At 37.2% G+C, this 19,726-nt stretch overlaps 1 protein-coding gene across 2 annotated transcripts in view; it reads left to right on the forward strand.

Moving 5' to 3' along the window:
• Nucleotides 1-5,780: 5,780 nt before the first annotated feature.
• Nucleotides 5,781-19,726, forward strand: part of LOC122401223 (LIM and SH3 domain protein Lasp) — a 52,073-nt gene continuing 38,127 nt past the window's right edge. For both annotated transcript variants that reach the window (XM_043403215.1, XM_043403216.1), the window contains exon 1: nucleotides 5,781-6,179. In XM_043403215.1, the coding sequence (XP_043259150.1) occupies nucleotides 6,111-6,179 (69 nt within the window). In that variant the 5' untranslated portion in view covers nucleotides 5,781-6,110. The remainder of the gene's footprint in view (nucleotides 6,180-19,726) is intronic.

A 19,726-nucleotide genomic window follows, 5' to 3' on the forward strand; every position in this document is an offset into this window, starting at 1 on the left:
TTAAACGGTAAATAATATTACCAAGGTCTCAACACGTGGAGGTTACGAATGGGGACCCGCCCTAATCGATTCACAACCACCCTCCATTAATAAAGATCTTCTGTAACCAACGATCGTTGGTCGATGAAGAAACAAACGAAAGTGCAACCAATGACAGATGCACAACAAACGAGGAGAGTTAAAAGAGTATTCAACAGAATTTGTCTTCCAATAAAAATAACCTGCCTAACATAATGCCTAACCAAACACCTGCCTGACTATAAATCTAAATTCATTTATTATTACAAGAAACAATTATAAATTCGCAACCATTAGCTCGGTGTTACCCACGATAGAAAAGCTTTTTTATCGTGTGAAGCACTGATTACCAGGTCTCACCAAGTGGAGGTTGCTGCGAGTGAAGACCCGAGGGGAGATAGATGGGATCAAAGTTCCAGCGACTTTCCTTTTACATTCTTACAAGCTAGATTACTAAACTAGAGAGATAGAAGGAAGCAATGTTCGTTCGATCTTACAGTTTAGTTGTACCAAATAATTATTTCGTTTAAATAGGGATGAAGGTAAACCGAGGGAGACGCGATGTCGATCAGTAGTGATCGATGCAAGGAACGAGATATGCGACATGAACTGAGTAACTGGTCAAAAAGTGTCAGCTCCGTTGCCTCTTGGCAAGTCTGATCAAAGGGGGAAGCGAATCGACGCACCCGACACAGAGGTTCTCCCCATTTCCCCCAAGCATCCTGTTGGGAGCCAGCTGGACCCAATTCGGGACGTTCAACAGAGAGAGGGAGCGTGTGTCGAGGCTACCGCAGACAGGAACAGTCCCTGATCCCCGCTATGGCCGAAATAATACACTCTTTCCCTTGGATCGCCTTCTCGCCAGAGGGCGGCAACTGGACCCCTTCGGTCCAGCTAAACAACCGATCACTTTTGCTTTCTACATTAAAGCAGTGATGACAGGAACAAGAAATGAGACTGTGGGCTGCTGGCTGGGGGTTAGGAACTTGGGAGAATCGTAGGATGACAGAAAAGGAAAGGAGGGGGCGCGTTTCGTCCGGGCCTGCCAGTGGACTCGTCAGTAAGGCTTTCTAGCAGGCCCTGCCTTAGACGACTGGGATATTGGGAAGTTGTTCGAGGAATGTATATAATAGCAACCGAGGGGTCGGTCGAGCGCTTGTGAGAGCGCGACCCCTCTGGTGGCGAGCATGGGAGGCGACGCCACAAGAGAATGGGTGAACGAGAAGCTAGTTGGTAAAGAATTACTTGGCATATACACAGACGCATACATGGGAGTCGTCGATGCTTATATCTAATTTAAAAGTACCAAGTAATTATTTTGTTTAAAAAGGGGTGAAGCTATATTGTGGGATACGCGACGCGACGCGATGCTGAACCGTACAGCAGATCTTCGGATCGAATTGACACTACCCTTGGTAGATTGATTTCTATTTCTAGAAATCGATCTATCATGGGCAGACGATTAGATCTTTCGGACAAATTGGACGGCCAACCATATGTTTCAATCAACGAAACAGCGGTGATCAAAGCAAAAACGAGAGAACGAGTCGGCGATAGAAGGAAACACAGTTCCTTGGATGTTCTGATTTAGTTGTACCAAGCAATTATTTGGTTAAAAAGCTACGCCGCTACGCGACGCTGAACCGTGCAGCGGATCCGAGGATCGAACCTACTGCCCTTGCTAACTCCGTCTCTAGGAAAACGGACGGCTGCAACCTCGAATTGAGGTCTCCATTTCTCCACTGCTTTTGAAATTCTTGGGAATCCCGAAAATGTTCGTAATTCCCGACATTTTAAGTTTCTCCATACTTCCAACAATTACCAGAATCCGACAGCCATTGTATTCTCGAAGATTACATATCTTATTAATCAGGAATGTTTATGTTAGTAATATTGTAGAAAATAATTGCAAATTTCGATAATTCTGAGAATGCAGAATTTTAATATCGGTAGATATTTCTGAATGGATAGTCAATCACACAATTATGTTCCGAGAATCCCAGATATTATTCTACATACATATATCCCGTACATTGTCGGGAATCCCGAACATTTTTGGGGTCCCGTATATTCTCGGGAAGCCTGGATCTTCGCGGGATCACGTATATTCTTGGGATCCCGCACATATTTGAGAATCCCGAATATTCTCGGGAATCCCGGATATTTTCGGGAATTTCGGATATTTTACGAGAATCCTGAATATTTTCGGGAATCCCGCACACCCGTAACTCCACTACATTCTTCGATACATCAGTTCACTAATTGCGTAGTTTCTTTAATATGGTACTACATATGTGACATAGGTATGTGTTTTTATTTTGGGTTAGATCTGTTACAGATCAATTGTAAGGACTTTGAGGGAAGACGTCACAACCGCCGAGGGATTCATCCGCCGAGGGATATATAATTCTTAGTGTATTAGATTTAACCCATTTGCATCCAAGCGCGGAATATTCCGCGAGCCGCGACTGTCTACTATCACCAAGCGCGGAATATTCCGCTGTTTACTATCGTCAGTTGAACGTCGCTGATGTTTCGATGCGGAAGCTTAAGTAGAGCGATGATGCAAATGGGTTAAGCTTCGTCGTGAGTTTTAAAATTAACGTCGAAGATTTCTTTATTATACGTGTCTCCGCGTCCTACCAAGCAATTATTCAATAAGTAGCTTCTCTCTCGTTCGTTCCCTCGTTCCTAGCTTCGATCACCACTGTTTCATCGATTGAAACATGTGATCGGCCGTGTGGTTGATCCGAAAGATCTAATCGCCTTCCCTTGGTAGCTCGATCGAGGGACAATGGTACTCTGCTGGAAGGTGTGAAGTATCCGTTTTCTGCGGAAACGCACACCTTCCAGCGGAAGTGGACCCTGTTTCAGGTACTCTCTCTATGTCAGACATCCTGAGTCGGGTCCTTCGGATTCCCGCCGGACTGCAGTGAAGAAATGGAGACCTCGATTCGGGGTTGCAGTCGTCCGTTTTCCTATAGAGATGGAGTTAACAAGGGCAGTAGGTTCGATCCTTGGATCTGCTGCACGGTTCAGCGTCGCGAGTCCCTCAAATTAACTTTGTCCCTCTTTTAAACCAAATAATTGCTTGGTACAACAAAATCAGAACATCCAAGGAACTTTGTTTCCTCCTATCGTCCGAATTTTAGTTTTAACTTGACTAGACTTGAGCTTCGACGTTAATTTTAAACCTCTATTATATACATCTCCCAATATTGCCAAGTAATTATTTAACAAGTACCTTCACTCGACTCGTTCTCTCGTTTTTCGCTTCGATCACCGTTGTTTCGTCGATTAAAACATGTGGTCGGCCGTCCAGTTTGTCCGAAAGATCTAATCGTCTGCCCATGATAGATCGATTTCTAGAAATAGAAATCAATCTACCAAGGGTAGTGTCGATTTGATCCGAAGATCTGCTGTACGGTTTAGCATCGCGTCGCGTCGCGTATCCCGCAACATAGCTTCACCCTTTTTTAAACAAAATAATTACTTGGTGCATTTAAATTAGATATAAGCATCGACGACTCTCATGTATGCGTCTGCGTATATGCCAAGTAATTCTTTACCAACTAGCTTCTCGTTCACCCATTCTCTTGTTTCTCGTTCCGCTCACAACTGCTTTAATGTAGAAAGCAAGTGATCGGCCTTTAGCTGATTCGAAGGGTCAGTTGCCGTCCTCTAGCGAGACGATCCAAGGGAAAGAGTATTTCGGCCATAGAGGGAATCAGGGACTGTTCCTGTCTGCGGTAGCCTCGACACACGCTCCCTCTCTCTGTTGAACGTCCCGAATTGGGTCCAGCTGGCTCCCAACAGGATGCTTGGGGGAAATGGGGAACCTCTGTGTCGGGTGCGTCGATTCGCTTCCCCTTCGAACGGACTTGCCAAGAGGCAACGGTGCTGACCCTTTTGACCAGTTACTAGGTTCGTGTCGCGTATCTCGTTCCTTGCGTCGATCACTACTGATCGACATCGCATCTCCCTCGGTTTACCTTCATCCCTCTTTAAACGAAATAATTACTTGGTACAACTAAACTGGAAGATCGAAGGAACATTGCTTCCTTCTATCTGTCTAGTTTAGTAATCTAGCTTGTAAGAATGAAAAAGGGAAATCGATGGAACTTTGATTCTATCTCTTCGGGTCTCCACTAACAGCAACCTCCACGTGGTGAGACCTGGTAATCAGTGCTTCACACGATAAAAAAGCTTTTCTATCGTGGGTAACACCGAGCTAATGGTTGCGAATTTATAATTGTTTCTTGATATAATAATCGAATTTAGGTTAATAGTTAGGCATTTGTTTGGTTAGGCATTATGTTAGGCAGGTTATTTTTGTTTGAAGACAAATTCTTTTGAAAATTCTTTCAACTCTCTTCGTTGGTTGTGCATCTTTCATTGGTTGCACTTTCGTTTGTTTCTTCTTCAGTTTGTTTCATTCACAGCAACCTCCACGTGGTGAGACCTTGGTAATATTATTTACCGTTTAATTAGTAATTGTATTACTCTTAACTGGGTAATGCAATTATTAATTAAAAACTAAATAATATTTGCAAATTGGCTGCGATCCGCTTTGCATATATCATCATAATTATAGAGCTTCTTCGCTAGGTTAGTTTTGATTTTCATTGAATCATCAAAGATTCTAGAGTATTGTCACAGACGAGGTATACGAGTAGATCTTTCACCCAATGTATTTTTTCGGCTCATTTTGATGGGGTCTCGAAACCCCATTACCATTTTCGTGTCATTCGCAACGTTACCAACAGAAATGAATTTTAATCCCTTCCATAGTCAACTCACATGTATTTACGCAAAAACTACAGCTGTTTGCCGTTCAGTACTAATTCAGTGAATAGTTACTCAACTGACCACCATCCATGAGAAGAGGACGCTAAAATCACCTCCGAATTTTCAGATTGGTATGGCAGTCAGATCAGGGGGCAGAAATTAAAAAATTTCAAATCATTATAAAAAAATTAGTTTTGGCTGAGGGGGTCAATTGCTGTCATTTTTGGTGAATCGACATACTCCCGGAATCCTACGCACTAAGAAATTCTTTACCGAAAATATAACGTGCGGCCTGAAATGTTTCTATAATTCCATTTTCTTTCTCACTTCCTCTTGTGTTCGTTTCTGTAACCTGTTGGTAATGTTGCGAGTGACACGAAAATGGTAATGGGGCTCTAGAGCCCCAGAACAATGAGCCGAAAGAATACATTGAATGTCTACTTGTATACCACGTCTGTGATTTTATATTAATAATAAGAGGTCAATATATTTTTCGATCGTAAATGATTGGTGCCTCATCTAGCAGCGAGGAAAGCGAACTTTTTTTCAACACACTTGGGCGCTCTGCCGTAGATGGCGCCGTAAGTGTTAATATTATAGTAGATATTTTTTATTATAAAAATAAGTGTTTAACTATGCTTATTAAATAGATCGACTAGTATAATCTCAACTGAATGTGTATTAGGCTTGTCTCTATGTGAAACTATATTCTGCATTATCCGCAGTGCAAAAGACAAACCATTTCGATAAGAATAACAATCCTCCAATAAACATATAAAAAGAAACGAATGATCGACTCGAGTATCGCGCTCGCTGTAGTAAATATTCTAAAAATTGTTTACAGAATTTCTGAACAGTAAAGCACTCGAAACGCCGCAATGAAAATATATAATATTCCGCAGTTCGTTTGACTAGCGCGGTACACCACCATTACTGTCACTCAAGGAGTTTTTGTGGCTAGACGAGGACGAGAGGGCAGTGCAGTTTGGTGCAGCACTGTGGCACCCGTGCAGTTGGAGCGTTTCTGTTGGCGTGCATTTTTCTCAGCCGCGACGGTTGTCGGTCGTGAAATCTCGTAAACAATCGTACAAACCTGAACGCGATTTACCGCCGTTTTTCCACGATCTTTCCCGACGCGAAAGGCCGCGCGGGTGTGTCGTTAGTGTTACACGTGTTCTTTACGTACGCGCAGTGTGTTTCGTGAAGAGAAGAGGCCAGGACACACACGTACGCGGAATTCTGCGCTCGTGAAAGAGGAAAAGAGAGGAAAAACGACGACGAAGAGGAGGAAGAAGAAGTAGAAGATGAGCAAGACGTGCGCCCGCTGCGAGAAAACGGTCTACCCGATCGAGGAGCTCAAGTGCCTCGACAAGGTAAATTTCCTTCGTCCGGCTGCGAAAATTCATATCAAAATCAAAATTCGTATCGATTATGTTCGAATCGCGAAATATCGCTACGCCTGCTGTATTTAAAAATTCTTTGCAACGTTCCCGGCCCGTTCGATCGCGAGCTGAATTTTAGGTTAATCCGTGGTTTTCACCTCGTTTCTTCGCGATTTTTATTGTCCGTCGCGCGAGTTTCATGGAGAGACTTCACCGATCCTCGTCGCACACGCGATCGTTTCGTCCGCGATTACGAGCATCGAACGAAGCGAACTTTGCTCGGTACTTCGGGAAATAAATCGTAATCTTCCACGCGAGATAAGAGCAAGTACCAATTTTCCCCAAACGGTCGCGCGGTCGGTGACGTCTTTGGGCCATAGTCTGCCTCATATCTCGGAAACTGTTCTTTTCTGGCCGTTTCTTGAGAACGATCGCGGTGGACACGGCTGGGGAGACGTTTCACGGCAGATCGTGGGATGTACCGTTCTCGTTTAGTACTGCTTACTGAAGCGTCCTATTCCATTCGGCATAATTGTCTGTTGCTTGGCTCGTCCCCTGGCGTAGTGTCTCCGGCGACAAAAGCAAACAAATCTGAAGACGATGTACGAATTCGTATATACAATGTTTCTTTACGACGTTTATACCGAACAAATTAATATATATATGTATACAGGGTGTTCGAAAAAAACCATTCAATATTTATAGGGTATGTATATAGGATACATTGTACTGAGTAAAAAAGCTTTATCAAACATAGTTCGAAAGGTCAACCGTTTCTGAGATATAAACATTTTTGTTTATTATTATCATGATTGACTTACTACTGAATTTTCGATGTTTACAGAAGATTTTCCATGTGTCCACCTTCCATTTCTACACACGGTTGGCATCTTCTTTTTACAGAATCGCGAATTCTCTCGAAAATTCCATATTTCTGTCGAATTGTTTGACAAGAATGGTGGATTCGGTTACGTAATTCTTCTAAGTCATTTATCGGAGAGGAATACACTAGGCTTTTTAAATATCCCCATAAGAAGAAGTCCGAAGGGTTTAAATCGGGGGATCGAGGAGGCCATGCAACTGGTCCACCACGTCCAATCCACCTTTGACCAAACACCATGTTTAAACGGTCTCTCACATTACGCACAAAATGAGGTGGCGCCCCGTCATGCATGTACCACATCGATAATCTTTCTGCCAAAGGCATATCATCTAAGTACTGAGGTAATGTATTCACCAAGAAGTTGAAATAAGCAACTAAGTCAATCATGATACTAGCAAACAAAAATGTTTATATCTCAAAAACGGTTGACTTTTCGACCTATGTTTACTCAAGCTTTTTTACTCAGTACAGTGTATCCTATATACCATATAAATATTGAATGGTTTTTTTTTAACACCCTGTATATTTTTAAATGACGTTACTGTTAGCGAGAATGCTGTAAAATATCGAATGAATTATAGAGTTATTCCATATTTTTAATAGGACAACCGATATCGCAGTCATTGTTTTGAGGGGGTATTCTCGTTTAGACCGTAATTTTGTAATGTTTTTTTTTGCAGAATATTATTAAGAGGTCGAGGATAAATCCAGATGAGGAAAATTGTCATAACAATTAACGTATTAATATTCGTTCGTTTCTTGTTAAATATTCCATTCTATCGTTCAATTGTTAATTGTTACTTAGTGTGTACCGAATAGAAGTTGCGTATCATTTTATTCAAAATTTCCGTCCGAATAAGAATTTTAGCTCAGCTTTATAGCCTATCCAAAGGTTGTAAAATATTCCTCGCATAATTGAAATATTTATGTCAATTTAACCCTTTTAATACCAGCGTCGTCTATACGTATTTGCATAACAAGTTGTGGATATCAGCACCATCTATAATCGGTGCAATGTAATAAGTTTGTGGACACCAGCGCCTACTATAAGTGCGTTGCGTAACTATAATACCACCCTTATTTTCAAATACAGGAAACCCTCCTATAATACGGTAGATAGGTTCCTAGAAAATGCCGTATTGTGTGAAACCGTGTTATATGAGACCCAGAACCAGTACAAAAAGGGGAGTTACGTTCCGAAAATTGATTACAAACAAATATTTTTTTTTTGACTCTACATAAGCAACTTAATTTTTATGAAAAATATAAATGTGTGTATAACACAAAACAAAACAAAAATATAAAAAATATTATTTCAATTTAACGCAACCTTAATTTAATAAATTATAATTTTTTTATATTTTTTCATATAAAGCCACTATATTTAGTTCATTGTTCCTTCGCGTCATTATTTTAAGGTAATTTAGTTTTTAAATATGTTAAGCATAAATCATGTTATTCAGTGCTGTAGAAGTACAGTGTTGTGCAAAGGTTTTCGCAATTTTCTTATCGTGTTAAAGCGAAACCATATTACAGTGAATACTCGATAAATGTCCTCAAGAGCTGTTCCGTAAGTGATACATTTTTATCCCCACCACTAGGGGGATCCCCCTTGAACCAGTGAGGCGAAGTGTAACCGGAGACGAAGCGGCTTTCTTTAAATATCTTTATTGCCCTCGTCACCTGCGTTTAAATGTCCCAGTCAGTGTGACCACACTACTGTACAGAAGAAAGTTTTTTATTTTTTACTATTTTTTAATAATAATTTTACTATCATGTGGGGGAGATTTTTCTAATTAAAATGAGATTAAACACGATATAAATCGGCCAATATTTGTTACCATAATATTGAATTAAATATTGTGTACTCGTATCTTCGCAAGGTCAGTGGATTGGTACATTTATCGAACAGTGGTAGCTAACGAAACCCCCTATTTCATAAGTGTTGCAGTTTTTGATCACTTACGAAACGGTGGAACCGTTCCGTTTGAAAATAGCTACCTCCCGTTCGATAAATGTAGCCAGCACCTCGATGCGTCGTTCTTTGATATTTCCGAACATAGAAAAGGACAGCACAAGAAGGATAAATAAAGAGAGAAAGACTCGCAAGTACAATATTTAATTCAATATTATGCTACCAAATATTGACCGATTTATATCGTGTTTAGCCTCATTTTAATCAGAGAAATCTCCCCAACATGATAGTGAAATTTTTATTAACAAAAAGTAAAAAATAAAAAACTTTCTTCTGTGCAGTACTGTGGTCACACTGACGCGGATATTTAAACTGGGGCGATAAATCCGAGTTTCAGTCCCTCTTTCTTCTTTAGCTACTGACTCTTTCTACGTTCGAAGCGTCGGCAAACTACAATCAAATTCGAAAGACGATTCTCCTATTCCGTAAATGTTGCTGACCGGACCCGGAGTAGCGACATTTATCGAGTTTTCACTGTATAAGATGCCGTGTTGTAGGAGGGTTCTCGCAATTTATGAATCGTATTATAGCGAAACCGTGTTATAGGATGTCGTGTTGTAGGAGGGCTACCTGTACCTCAAATTTTTCAAAATTTTATCTAGATTGCGATAATAATATTTTTAAAGAGGTCAGTTATTTGTTATAAAAATAAAAAAAGGATATTAATATAAAAGGTTGAAGGTTAACGAGCAATGGACAGGCAGCGTATCTTTTATTCGTTATCGATGTTTGTATCTAGATAAAAATTTTGCTCAGCTGTGTTTCGTACTCCGTATACCGTAAAGTCATCCTAATTAACGACTTTCGTATGCAGATATGCAATCAATCGTGATAAGCGTCTTCGAGTTCCACGAAACCATTGGCGTGCAAATATTTAAGTTTCCAGGGGACATTATAACCACGAACATAAAGATGACGTGTTTCAATGCCGTTTAACATCCTCGCGGCGTAACAACGTCGTTAGGCGAGTTTATTTTGAAGGAAGTGTTCGACACAGTGTGTATCGACGCTCTGTTGAAATCTGCACGTGCTCGGTTAATTACTATTGCCGCGGTAACTAATGATCGCACACAGTCGCACAGTAGACTGAATCGAAGATCTTTTTAGATCTAAATCATAAAAAACATCGTAATGAAAATTTAACCGAAAAACGTTAGGGAATAATTTCTTCTTTATTTAAAAATTTAATCATCTTGCTAAATAGATAGTAATTGTTTATATGATAAATTCTAAACGAGTAACTCTTACACTGTCGATCAATTAGATTATTTTTTAGGTCCTCGTAAAAACATAGTACAAAATATATAATAAAAAAATAATGATTGAATTTATTATTCTAGAGTTCCACCTAAATTTAAGCACCATAAATACAGTTTTTAATGGTAAAGGAGTATCAAAATATTAACCCTTTGCACTCCGAATTATATTTAAATCTTGTTACCAGTTGCTCCCAATGCTTTTAAATGTTTCATTTGAAATTTACGTTAATTAAAAAATATTGTATTTTTTAATTTTTAAGTGTATATCTCTTTGGTTTGGACTTGAAAAAATGTCGAGTGGGACTCGACAAAGGAGTTCCTGAAATAAAAACTGATGTCGAGTCACATTCGACATAGGAGTGCAGAGGGTTAATAGTTCGGAACGGGTAAATATTGTTAAGGGTAAAAATTCGTTAGAATTTTAAAATGTATATAAATCTTTGAATAATGAATATACATATATACATTTTTAAATAAATTGATCGTTGATAAATTCACTGACGGATTTTCTTAAAATTAAGGTAAAATTTCTTTAGAATTGTATAATACATATATACAGGCTGTTCGGCCACACCTAGGAAAAATTTGAATGGGAAATTCTAGTGGCCAAAATAAGACGAAAATCAAGAAAACTAATTTGTTGATGGAGGTTTTGTTAAAAATTTGTTAACGTTTAAAGTTCCGCCCGTACTGATTTTTTTTCTAAAAAATGGGTAGGATTTCAGGAATATGTGTATTCACCAAAAATGATTGTAATTGAGCCCCACAAACAAAAATAATTTTTTCAAAATGATTTGAAATTTTTTAATTTAATTTTTTAGTAACTTTTTAATGAAGTCTCAGTCAAGAAATTGATATTCTTGATTTTCGTCTTATTTTGGACTCTAGAATCTCCCATTAAAATTGTTCCTAGTACTATGGGTGACAGGATTTACCACATGATACTAGAAAAATTAATTCTCAAGTTAAGACGTTGAGGGAAATGAATTTGGATAGAATTTATGAATTTTAACAAGATTACTAAAATAAGTACTGAAACAAATTTTAGGTTGCATAGCTTACAATAGTCTTAAACAAAAATTTCATTTTTTCAAAATATTATACTGTTTTGATCTGACAGTGAACGTGTTAATTTTTACTATAATTCAATAGGAAACAATGTTCTTATAGCGTTATAAATTATAATTATTATAAAATATATTTGCAACAAAATTCATTTAACACGGATGTTTTCATGCACAGTTTGATTAATTCCAACAAGTAAATGCAAATAAAAAGGAAAAAATATTTCGCCGCTTGACCGGAAGATTTGAACACGGGCCCGCTGTGTAGGACTTCGGTACTCTAACGCTGGACCACAATATTAATCATCGAATTTCTTCATTGACAAAGTTCTTAAATCTATTAAAATCCTTTAAATGCAACCCTATAATAGAATATTTCCATAAAGGATCGAAATCTATCAGTGTACAAAGTTTTGGTTAAATCGATAACTCGAAAGTCTTACCCTCTTCTTAGTAAGAAACATAAATAACAAAATTAATAGTACACGATGGTGGATAGATTCGTGGATCTATAGACGCTTAAAATATACGAACTGGGACGGGAATACAAAGATGGACGGAGAGAAAATTTAGAAAACCAACGTGGCGATCGCGTATCTCGATACATCCAAATTTAGGAGGCCAGAATCTTCTGCCGTCTGCCCTCCGAGCTCGTTTTCCGGCGCAGTATGCCGCCTACGTGATTTAGTCTCGTTAACTCGATCCGTGCGTTAAATAAATTGTAACCGGTACGTGTTTCTGCTTATAATCCCGTTCGGGACGGTTGCACGCTTGAAAATTGCACAACTCGCCGGTCAACGTCCGTCGATCGATGGACTTGAGGATCAAAGTTCGGCCAATTTTATTTTCGAACGAATTAAAATTTTAAGAAAATCCGTCAGTGAATATATCAACGATCAATTTATTTAAAAATATACACATGTATATTCGTTATTCAAAGATTTATATATATTACGCAATTCTAAAGAATTTTTACCCTAATTTTAAGAAAATCCGTCAGTGAATTTATCAACAATCAATTTATTTAAAAATATTTATACAGGGTGTTCGGCCACCCCTGGGAAAAATTTTAATGTGGTATTCTACAGGCCAAAATAAGACGAAAATCAAGAATACCAATTTATTGATGGAGGCTTCGTTAAAAAGTTATTAACAATTAAATTTTAAAATTTCAAATCGTTCTGGAGAAAATTTTTCCCAGTGGTGGCCGAACACCCTGTGTAGCTGACGTGGCAGTGAAAGTGTTAAATTCGAAAAACATTTTGCACAGGCAGAGAATTAACGTTTAAACTGTATAAAGGCATAGATATCAAGTAGCAATACCAACTTAAAATTTCGATTCGAATCGATACTTCCTATCGACTGTTATGCCATTGAATCGATTTGTTATCAACGATAGTATCAGTATCGATTCCATTGCTAACTGTACTACCGGATCCTTCGAATCTCTGGGCCACGTTTCTTGTGGCGTCATTGCAAACCATAAACTGGAGTTTTTCCTCGTCCGCGCATATCTTCTCTCGTAACTCGCCGTCTCTTCCGAACGGCGTACAAGAAGCTCCTTTCTCTCTCCACCTCTGTATCGCGTTTTTCTTTTACGCTCTTTCTGCGTCTGACTATTTCCGCCCATCTTCTGCGCCCCGCAGGAACGCTTCCGAAAGAGCAAGCGAGAGGAAAAGTATCGCGTGAGATGCTTACGCAGTCAACGGGGCGTAGAGTCGAATTAAAGCGCACGACGGACAATTAAAGCGAGGCGAAGTTTAATCAAGAAAAATTTCTAATTACACAGTCGCGTACGAGCCGAGCTTCCCGTGTTCCCTCCGAGCGGAAAGTTTCCTCGCTTGTGCTGGAGTCGGGCAACATTTTATTCGAAACGGGAACAACATTTTATTCCTCTCGACGAATAAATATTCGAATAAGAATTTACTCAGAAGTAAACACGTAGTGAAACCATACGTTAGTGCTACTAAACAAGTGAAAAGAAATTATTGGAATAAATAGAGGATAATATGTTACGGATTATAAATAGCTATCTTGCAGATGAAATATTCGATTAAAACGGATTTATTTGAATAATGATCTCACGTAAATATTTATTCGACTAATGCAACCAACAGTAAATCAGAAGTTTTTAGCCATTGTCGACCATTGATAGAAGAAAATATTTAGCAAAAATTCATGGGTATTAAGTGTACAACAAATGACAATAATAAACATTTCAAAAACTGTTTTCATAGCGAAATTAAGTTCGAATATTAACGTAGATTTTTTGTTTCATATTATAGGGGACGAATGTATTTTTACTAACAAATCGTTAGATTTACAGTAGTGGAAATATAAATATAGATGCAAGGATGCATGATTAAAAAGAAATGTTAAATGCAGGCAGCAATAGGCTGATACGTTGCTGTCTAAGAATAGGTCGACGATATTTATCTACTTCTTTTATGCCAGCCGCGTATACTGCTGGAGATCGTTGAAGATAGTTCGTAGAACGTTGATTAATCACTTACTATTAATACATCGTTTTAAAATGTCGAGCATTCTTATCGATCCTAGACTATCATAATTAAATAATTATATTTTGTTTTTCTTATTCCTTATATCTTCTCAATGAAGTTCCCATAGGTTATTATTGGAATTTAGTTTGTTTCAGTGAATTTATACATCTCTTTATAATGAAAAGAAAATTTCTGTAATCAAGTGGTAGGTTTAAAATGAAAGAAGAAAAATGTACAGTGTTGGACATAAGTATTGGCACAGCATGGTTGTGGCGGTACAAATACTTATAATTGCATTTAAAGGAGAAGTTATTTGTATAGTTTATTACATAACAGAGGCAATAATATAAATACATTGATTCACGAAACAACAACAAAAATGTATTTATGTAATTTTATCCACCCATAAAATATTCAATAAATACATTTTTGTTATTGTTTTGTGAATCAATATGTCAACAAGTTTTTTCTTCAAATCAATTTGTTTAATAGTTATAAGCATTTGTACCACAACTGTGCCAATATTTATGCCCAGCATTGTATTCCAACGGTTAAAGATATTTGATAAATCATCACGTATTTATACGTTTAAAATTTTCTTTCCCCCTTTACTTAGAGGTCATGACCTCCCACTATGGCAAACGTTGATTTAAATTACGTACGTCTTTTGTATGCGTTAGTTTTTTTTGCTGAGAACAGAGACTTTCACCGGATTTCAAAGTCGTTTAAGGTTTGTTCTATATTCGCGAATCTCGTTATCAAATATAAGACCGCCGGATTCGAATGGCGTCTTGTTTCGAACGTAACCGACTCGCATATGCGCCAGCCGCATCCTGGTGTAGCCGCAATTAATCCACGTCCCATTAATGAAGAGGAACCCGCCCGCCAGTTTTTTTTACCACCCCCTTCATTGTTGCTTCCTTTTTTCTTGTTGTTGTTGTGCGTGGCTATCGAATTAAGGCGTGGTCGCGAAAAAGTAATTTATTTTGACGTTCCGCGGTTCACACGCCACAAATGTCCGCCATTTTAGCTTTCGACGAATTTACCATTGAAATAAGATTAAAATCAATGAATTTAACATCGAAGCGTGATTAAAATCAGCTTCTTATCCCATTATTACGTACTCTAATTTCAGAATAATAATATTCTACAATTTTCACCATTCCCTGAGCTCGAAAGTTCATTTTTCGATCACGAGCACCGTTCTAGCGTTCGTTTCTCAAGAATAACAGGAGTTCGGTGAAATTGTAATCGAATTCCAAGCCGAGACTACTCGTTGCGTGGGTTTGGCATACGATTGCAACAGGTGGGAGTCATTCCCAACCTGTTGCGCCTACATCGTTTCAAAAATACGTCGATCCGCCGCGAACTATAGTACGTTCGCGGGAATTAAAACAGCAACGTTTCCGGTGCGCGTTCCTTTAAATATTATTATTAATGAAACGCATTTTTTTTCGACCATTGCGTATCCGAGCATCGAACGAACAATCTTGCGAGTGATAAGTCGCGTAGTCGTTAATTAATCAGGCAAGGACTGTCAATTAAGCAAGCCAGATACATTAATTCTCGTTAGACTCGTTTGACCACCTTGCGCGATTTAAAGCAATTAAAGCCCCCCCGTCGAACGCGCTCCCCGTGATTCTGATTTCGTGCAAACGTATGCTCGATCCTTTTTCGGGGGATGAAAATACAAAATTTTTTATTGGGAATTTTACAAGCAAAGTTAGTTTACATTTATATTTAACGAGACACAGGATTACACGTTTGGAGGAAGTGTCTTGAAAGAGTGAAAATAATCATATTGGTGGTTAAAAATAATGAGAGAAATCGTACGCAAGAGTATTGTTGAGAACTTATTTACAATAATTAGTTGGATGTATAATTGAACGATGTTACGTTGCCGAGTCTCGACTGTTGTAAAATGTATACAGTGTAATGTATAAAATATATATATGATGAATATTTAACAAGTGGAAAGTAGGATGTATACTGTTGCAATTCCAAAGAAAACTTTTACGTTTTACGAATTAATTTTTTTCTTTTATTATTTCTATCGCAAATTGTACAGTAGTATAGTTATTACCAATATTAAGATTTTAAAATGAAGATTAACAATGAAGCTCTTAATATTTAATATTTTTTTAATGAATTTTCAAATGTATTTTCTCTCAAAATTCAAGATTCTTGTATATTTAGAATTCCTTAGTTATTTTTTAATCATCCTTTGCGTTACGATCGTTATTTCAATTTTTTAATAGCAATACTTTCTATCCGACGATTAACAACGCATAGTAAACTCTCAATATTTAAAATTTTTTAAATCAATTTTCACTTGCAATTTTCCCCAAAATCTAAAATTCTTAAATAGTTTGAATTTTTTATTTATTTATTTTTATATTATTTCGTAAGTCTGGGTTAGGTCTGATGCATTAGGATCGTTGCATGATCGCGAGATGTTATTATCCATCGAGAAGATTACGTTGCAAGAGGCAAGGAAAAGATTCTGAGGCAACAATGCCGAGATTCGCGGCGGGAATTTTAGAAGAATAAGCCTTTTACTTTCTAGGATCCGTGAATCGCGGTTTTAGCCATTAGAAATTTCTGTTATGCCAGCGATGCGACACGGCATCCGGTTGTTTCCCACTGGCCGTTGCGAAAGCACGAATAATTATTCTACGTACGCGTGTAACATCTACTAGACACCTTTTACTAGGAAAAAAAAGAAGAAAGATAGAGACAGCAATCTCTGCATTAACAATACGCATCGCGATAAAACAGTAAACGACAGAACGAGTTGCATTCTAAAACATACGCTATTGCCGCGTGACTGCTTCTCGATTGTAATTACTATTTCTGCTAACTACCCCAACATACTACACTAATTTATTTACTACCGAAGTTGCGAGCTCCTTTATCTACGAATTTCTGCATATTCAATAAAGTTCAAGGCAAGATAAGCCAGTCGAACGAAACCATCCGGTTGCAAGGTATTATATTCTGTTTGAAACAGTGCACAATTATTTTATTATTTTAATAAATAAATTTTCATTAAAAATTTCACATTTATTTAAAATTTATTTATTCAAAGGTTTAATGTACTTTGTCCCTCGCTCTATTAATTGTAAGAATTTCTTGTGGTTGAAGAGTCAAGTGGTGACCATTTTTCTAAATTAATTTACAATTTATAAAGTGTTCGTTATTTTGAGAATTATATATTTGTGAGCTGAAAGAAATTTTATATTGAATTTTACTTTTATTATCCAAAGATTGTAATCTCAAATATTTTTTATTTAATTTTTGAAATAAAATTGACACTCGAATAGTAAAAAGTCGAATTTCTACCACGCGAATGGTCGCTTTGCTGGTGTTTTGTTTAAAACTGTGCACGTTTATTTTATTATTATGAATAAAATAAAGCAATATTTCTTGCGTTTTAGGGGAAAGAATTTTAATTAAAAATTCACTTTTATTTAAAACTTGTTTATTCGACGGTTTAATGTACTTTATTCCTTCCCCATTAATTGTAAAAATTTCTCGTGGTCGAAGAATCAAGTAGTGACCATTTTTCTAAATTAATTTACAATTTATAAAGTGTTCGTTATTTTGAGAATTATATATTTGTGAGCTGAAAGAAATTTTGTATTAAATTTTACTTTTATTATCGAAAGATTGCAATCTCGAGTATCTTTTATTGAAGTAGAATTGTCATTCGAATAGTAAAAAGTCGAATTCCTTCCACACGAATGGTCGCTTTGCTGGTTGCGTTGTTGGAAGAAATGCTCATTGCGGAAACAATTGCTCGCGTAATTACTGTTCGTTAAATAACCACGATCTGTATAAGGACGCAGACGTTTCCCTCGTTGCAGTCGACGAAGAAAGTGCGGCGCGAGGAAATTGGATCAGCTGGTAAAAGTGCGCGCGGAATTATATCGCGGGTGCATCGACGCTGTCGTCGAAAGTGAAAGCACGACCGTATTATAGCAAATTGTTGGATTATGCGGGGCTCGTCCGCAACAATGACAGCCAAATGATCCCCGACTGACCTTTGTAACCCATTAAATATCAAACGTCGTGTACGACCGGCGCGCGGCGTTGCGAACTGTGTATGTTCGATAACGAAATTTATATATAGGGTGTCTTGACTGTACCGCGTTATGTCAATTTCAAATAAAAATCGAGATTTTAACACCGTTTGTCGGAACTAAGGGGAAACTAATCAGATAGATAGTATTTATATTTATTTATTTATTATTATTATTTCTATTTCTTCAGAAGACAAGTTTCAGATGTGATGTTCACCGATTTTAATGAAACTTAGCAGATTAAGAGTAACCATAATTTCAGCCGTAAATGGTCAGTCAATTTTGAGAAAATTATATTTAACCGTTCTAGTGATTTTGAGAGATTTTTTGTTTATCGTAATATTTGTCCCTTTTAAACAAATAATGTTTTCCTGTTACACGTTTGTTACTATCGGAAACAAGCGAAATTTAGTTCGACCAAGTTATGTGGAACTCCTTGTATATTGTACGTTATCTTATCGATATTTCTTTTTTTGTATGTATTTTGATGTCTACTCCAATCGATATCGAGTGAAACTGCCATAAATAAAACAGAATCCCACCTGACTAAATGGATTTTACTGTATCACAAAGATTGTTTAACCCCAATCCTACAGAGATGATATTTTGTGTCGTATATCAAGTTTGAGTAACTGAAAGGTCGAGTTCATTTTTATAGTAATAAATATAATTTAATAATAAATTTGATATCCTTGCTTTGGAGGTTGGTACTCATTAAAATGAATCGATTCAATTAAAAATTTTTCGGGGTCAACATAAAATCTGCTTTTTATCTGGGTTTTTAAAAATATACTAACGATTATTATTATCAATTAGATTAGTCGCTCTGTCAATTGCCGCTGGACTCAGACGTTTGAATTCATGGTATTTCAATTACATGACGTTTAATCTTATTTAGTCTTTAACCTTATTTATTTGATAGGCTATAAGGCAAAAATAAATAATTATGATTAGGACAACTTGCATTCGATCGTTAGCATAATGTGAATCAGGGCCTAAACTTATTTTTTCTTTTAATGGAAGGTTATTCTACCTATTTTAACCAATTGGATTTAGAAATTAGATGTTGTAGAGGTAACAGAAAAAGAAATCAACGATAAAAACGATAATTTTAATTTATATTTGGGGCTCAAACATTTCCCTTTTCCTTAAACGTCCGATTACTGAGACATCTTGATATTCTCTAACTAAAATTATTTTTTACTTAAATGGAAGGGTACTCTACCTATTTCAACCAATCTAATATAGAAATTAGATGTAAGAGAAAAATAAATCAACGATAAAAACGATCATTTTAATCCACGTTTGGGGCTTACAATATTTTACTTTTTTTAAACCTAATAATTCTTACACGATTAAAATTGTCTTTATCAAAATTAATAGATACAAATAAAAATAACATTGTACGGATAAGGGTGACAAAAATAAATCAGCAACGGACCAACAGGGCACAGGATACTTTAACGGGCTCCATATTCGATGCGAAATATTGTAGAGCTTCGATGTCCATATTTGATTCTGTACAACGGACGAGCGTACCATCTTGCGAAACGATGGTGTGGCTGTTGCGCGACCGAAAAAACATCCCAAAAACGAGCGAAAGTATCACGGACAGCACCCAAGATTTTTGCCCAAAAATGATACATAGAAAGAACCAATTACTAACAATAAAAACGCCACGTTATTCCCCCTTTATTCATCTACAATATTTTTTTAATCCTCAATGTTAGTTCGTGTTAGCGTCGATTCAGATTTACTTTAATTTCCGTTTCGA

Source organism: Colletes gigas, unplaced genomic scaffold, assembly GCF_013123115.1.
Source record: "Colletes gigas isolate AHSC1104 unplaced genomic scaffold, ASM1312311v1 Colletes_gigas_Sc00023, whole genome shotgun sequence".
NCBI lineage: Eukaryota > Metazoa > Arthropoda > Insecta > Hymenoptera > Colletidae > Colletes > Colletes gigas.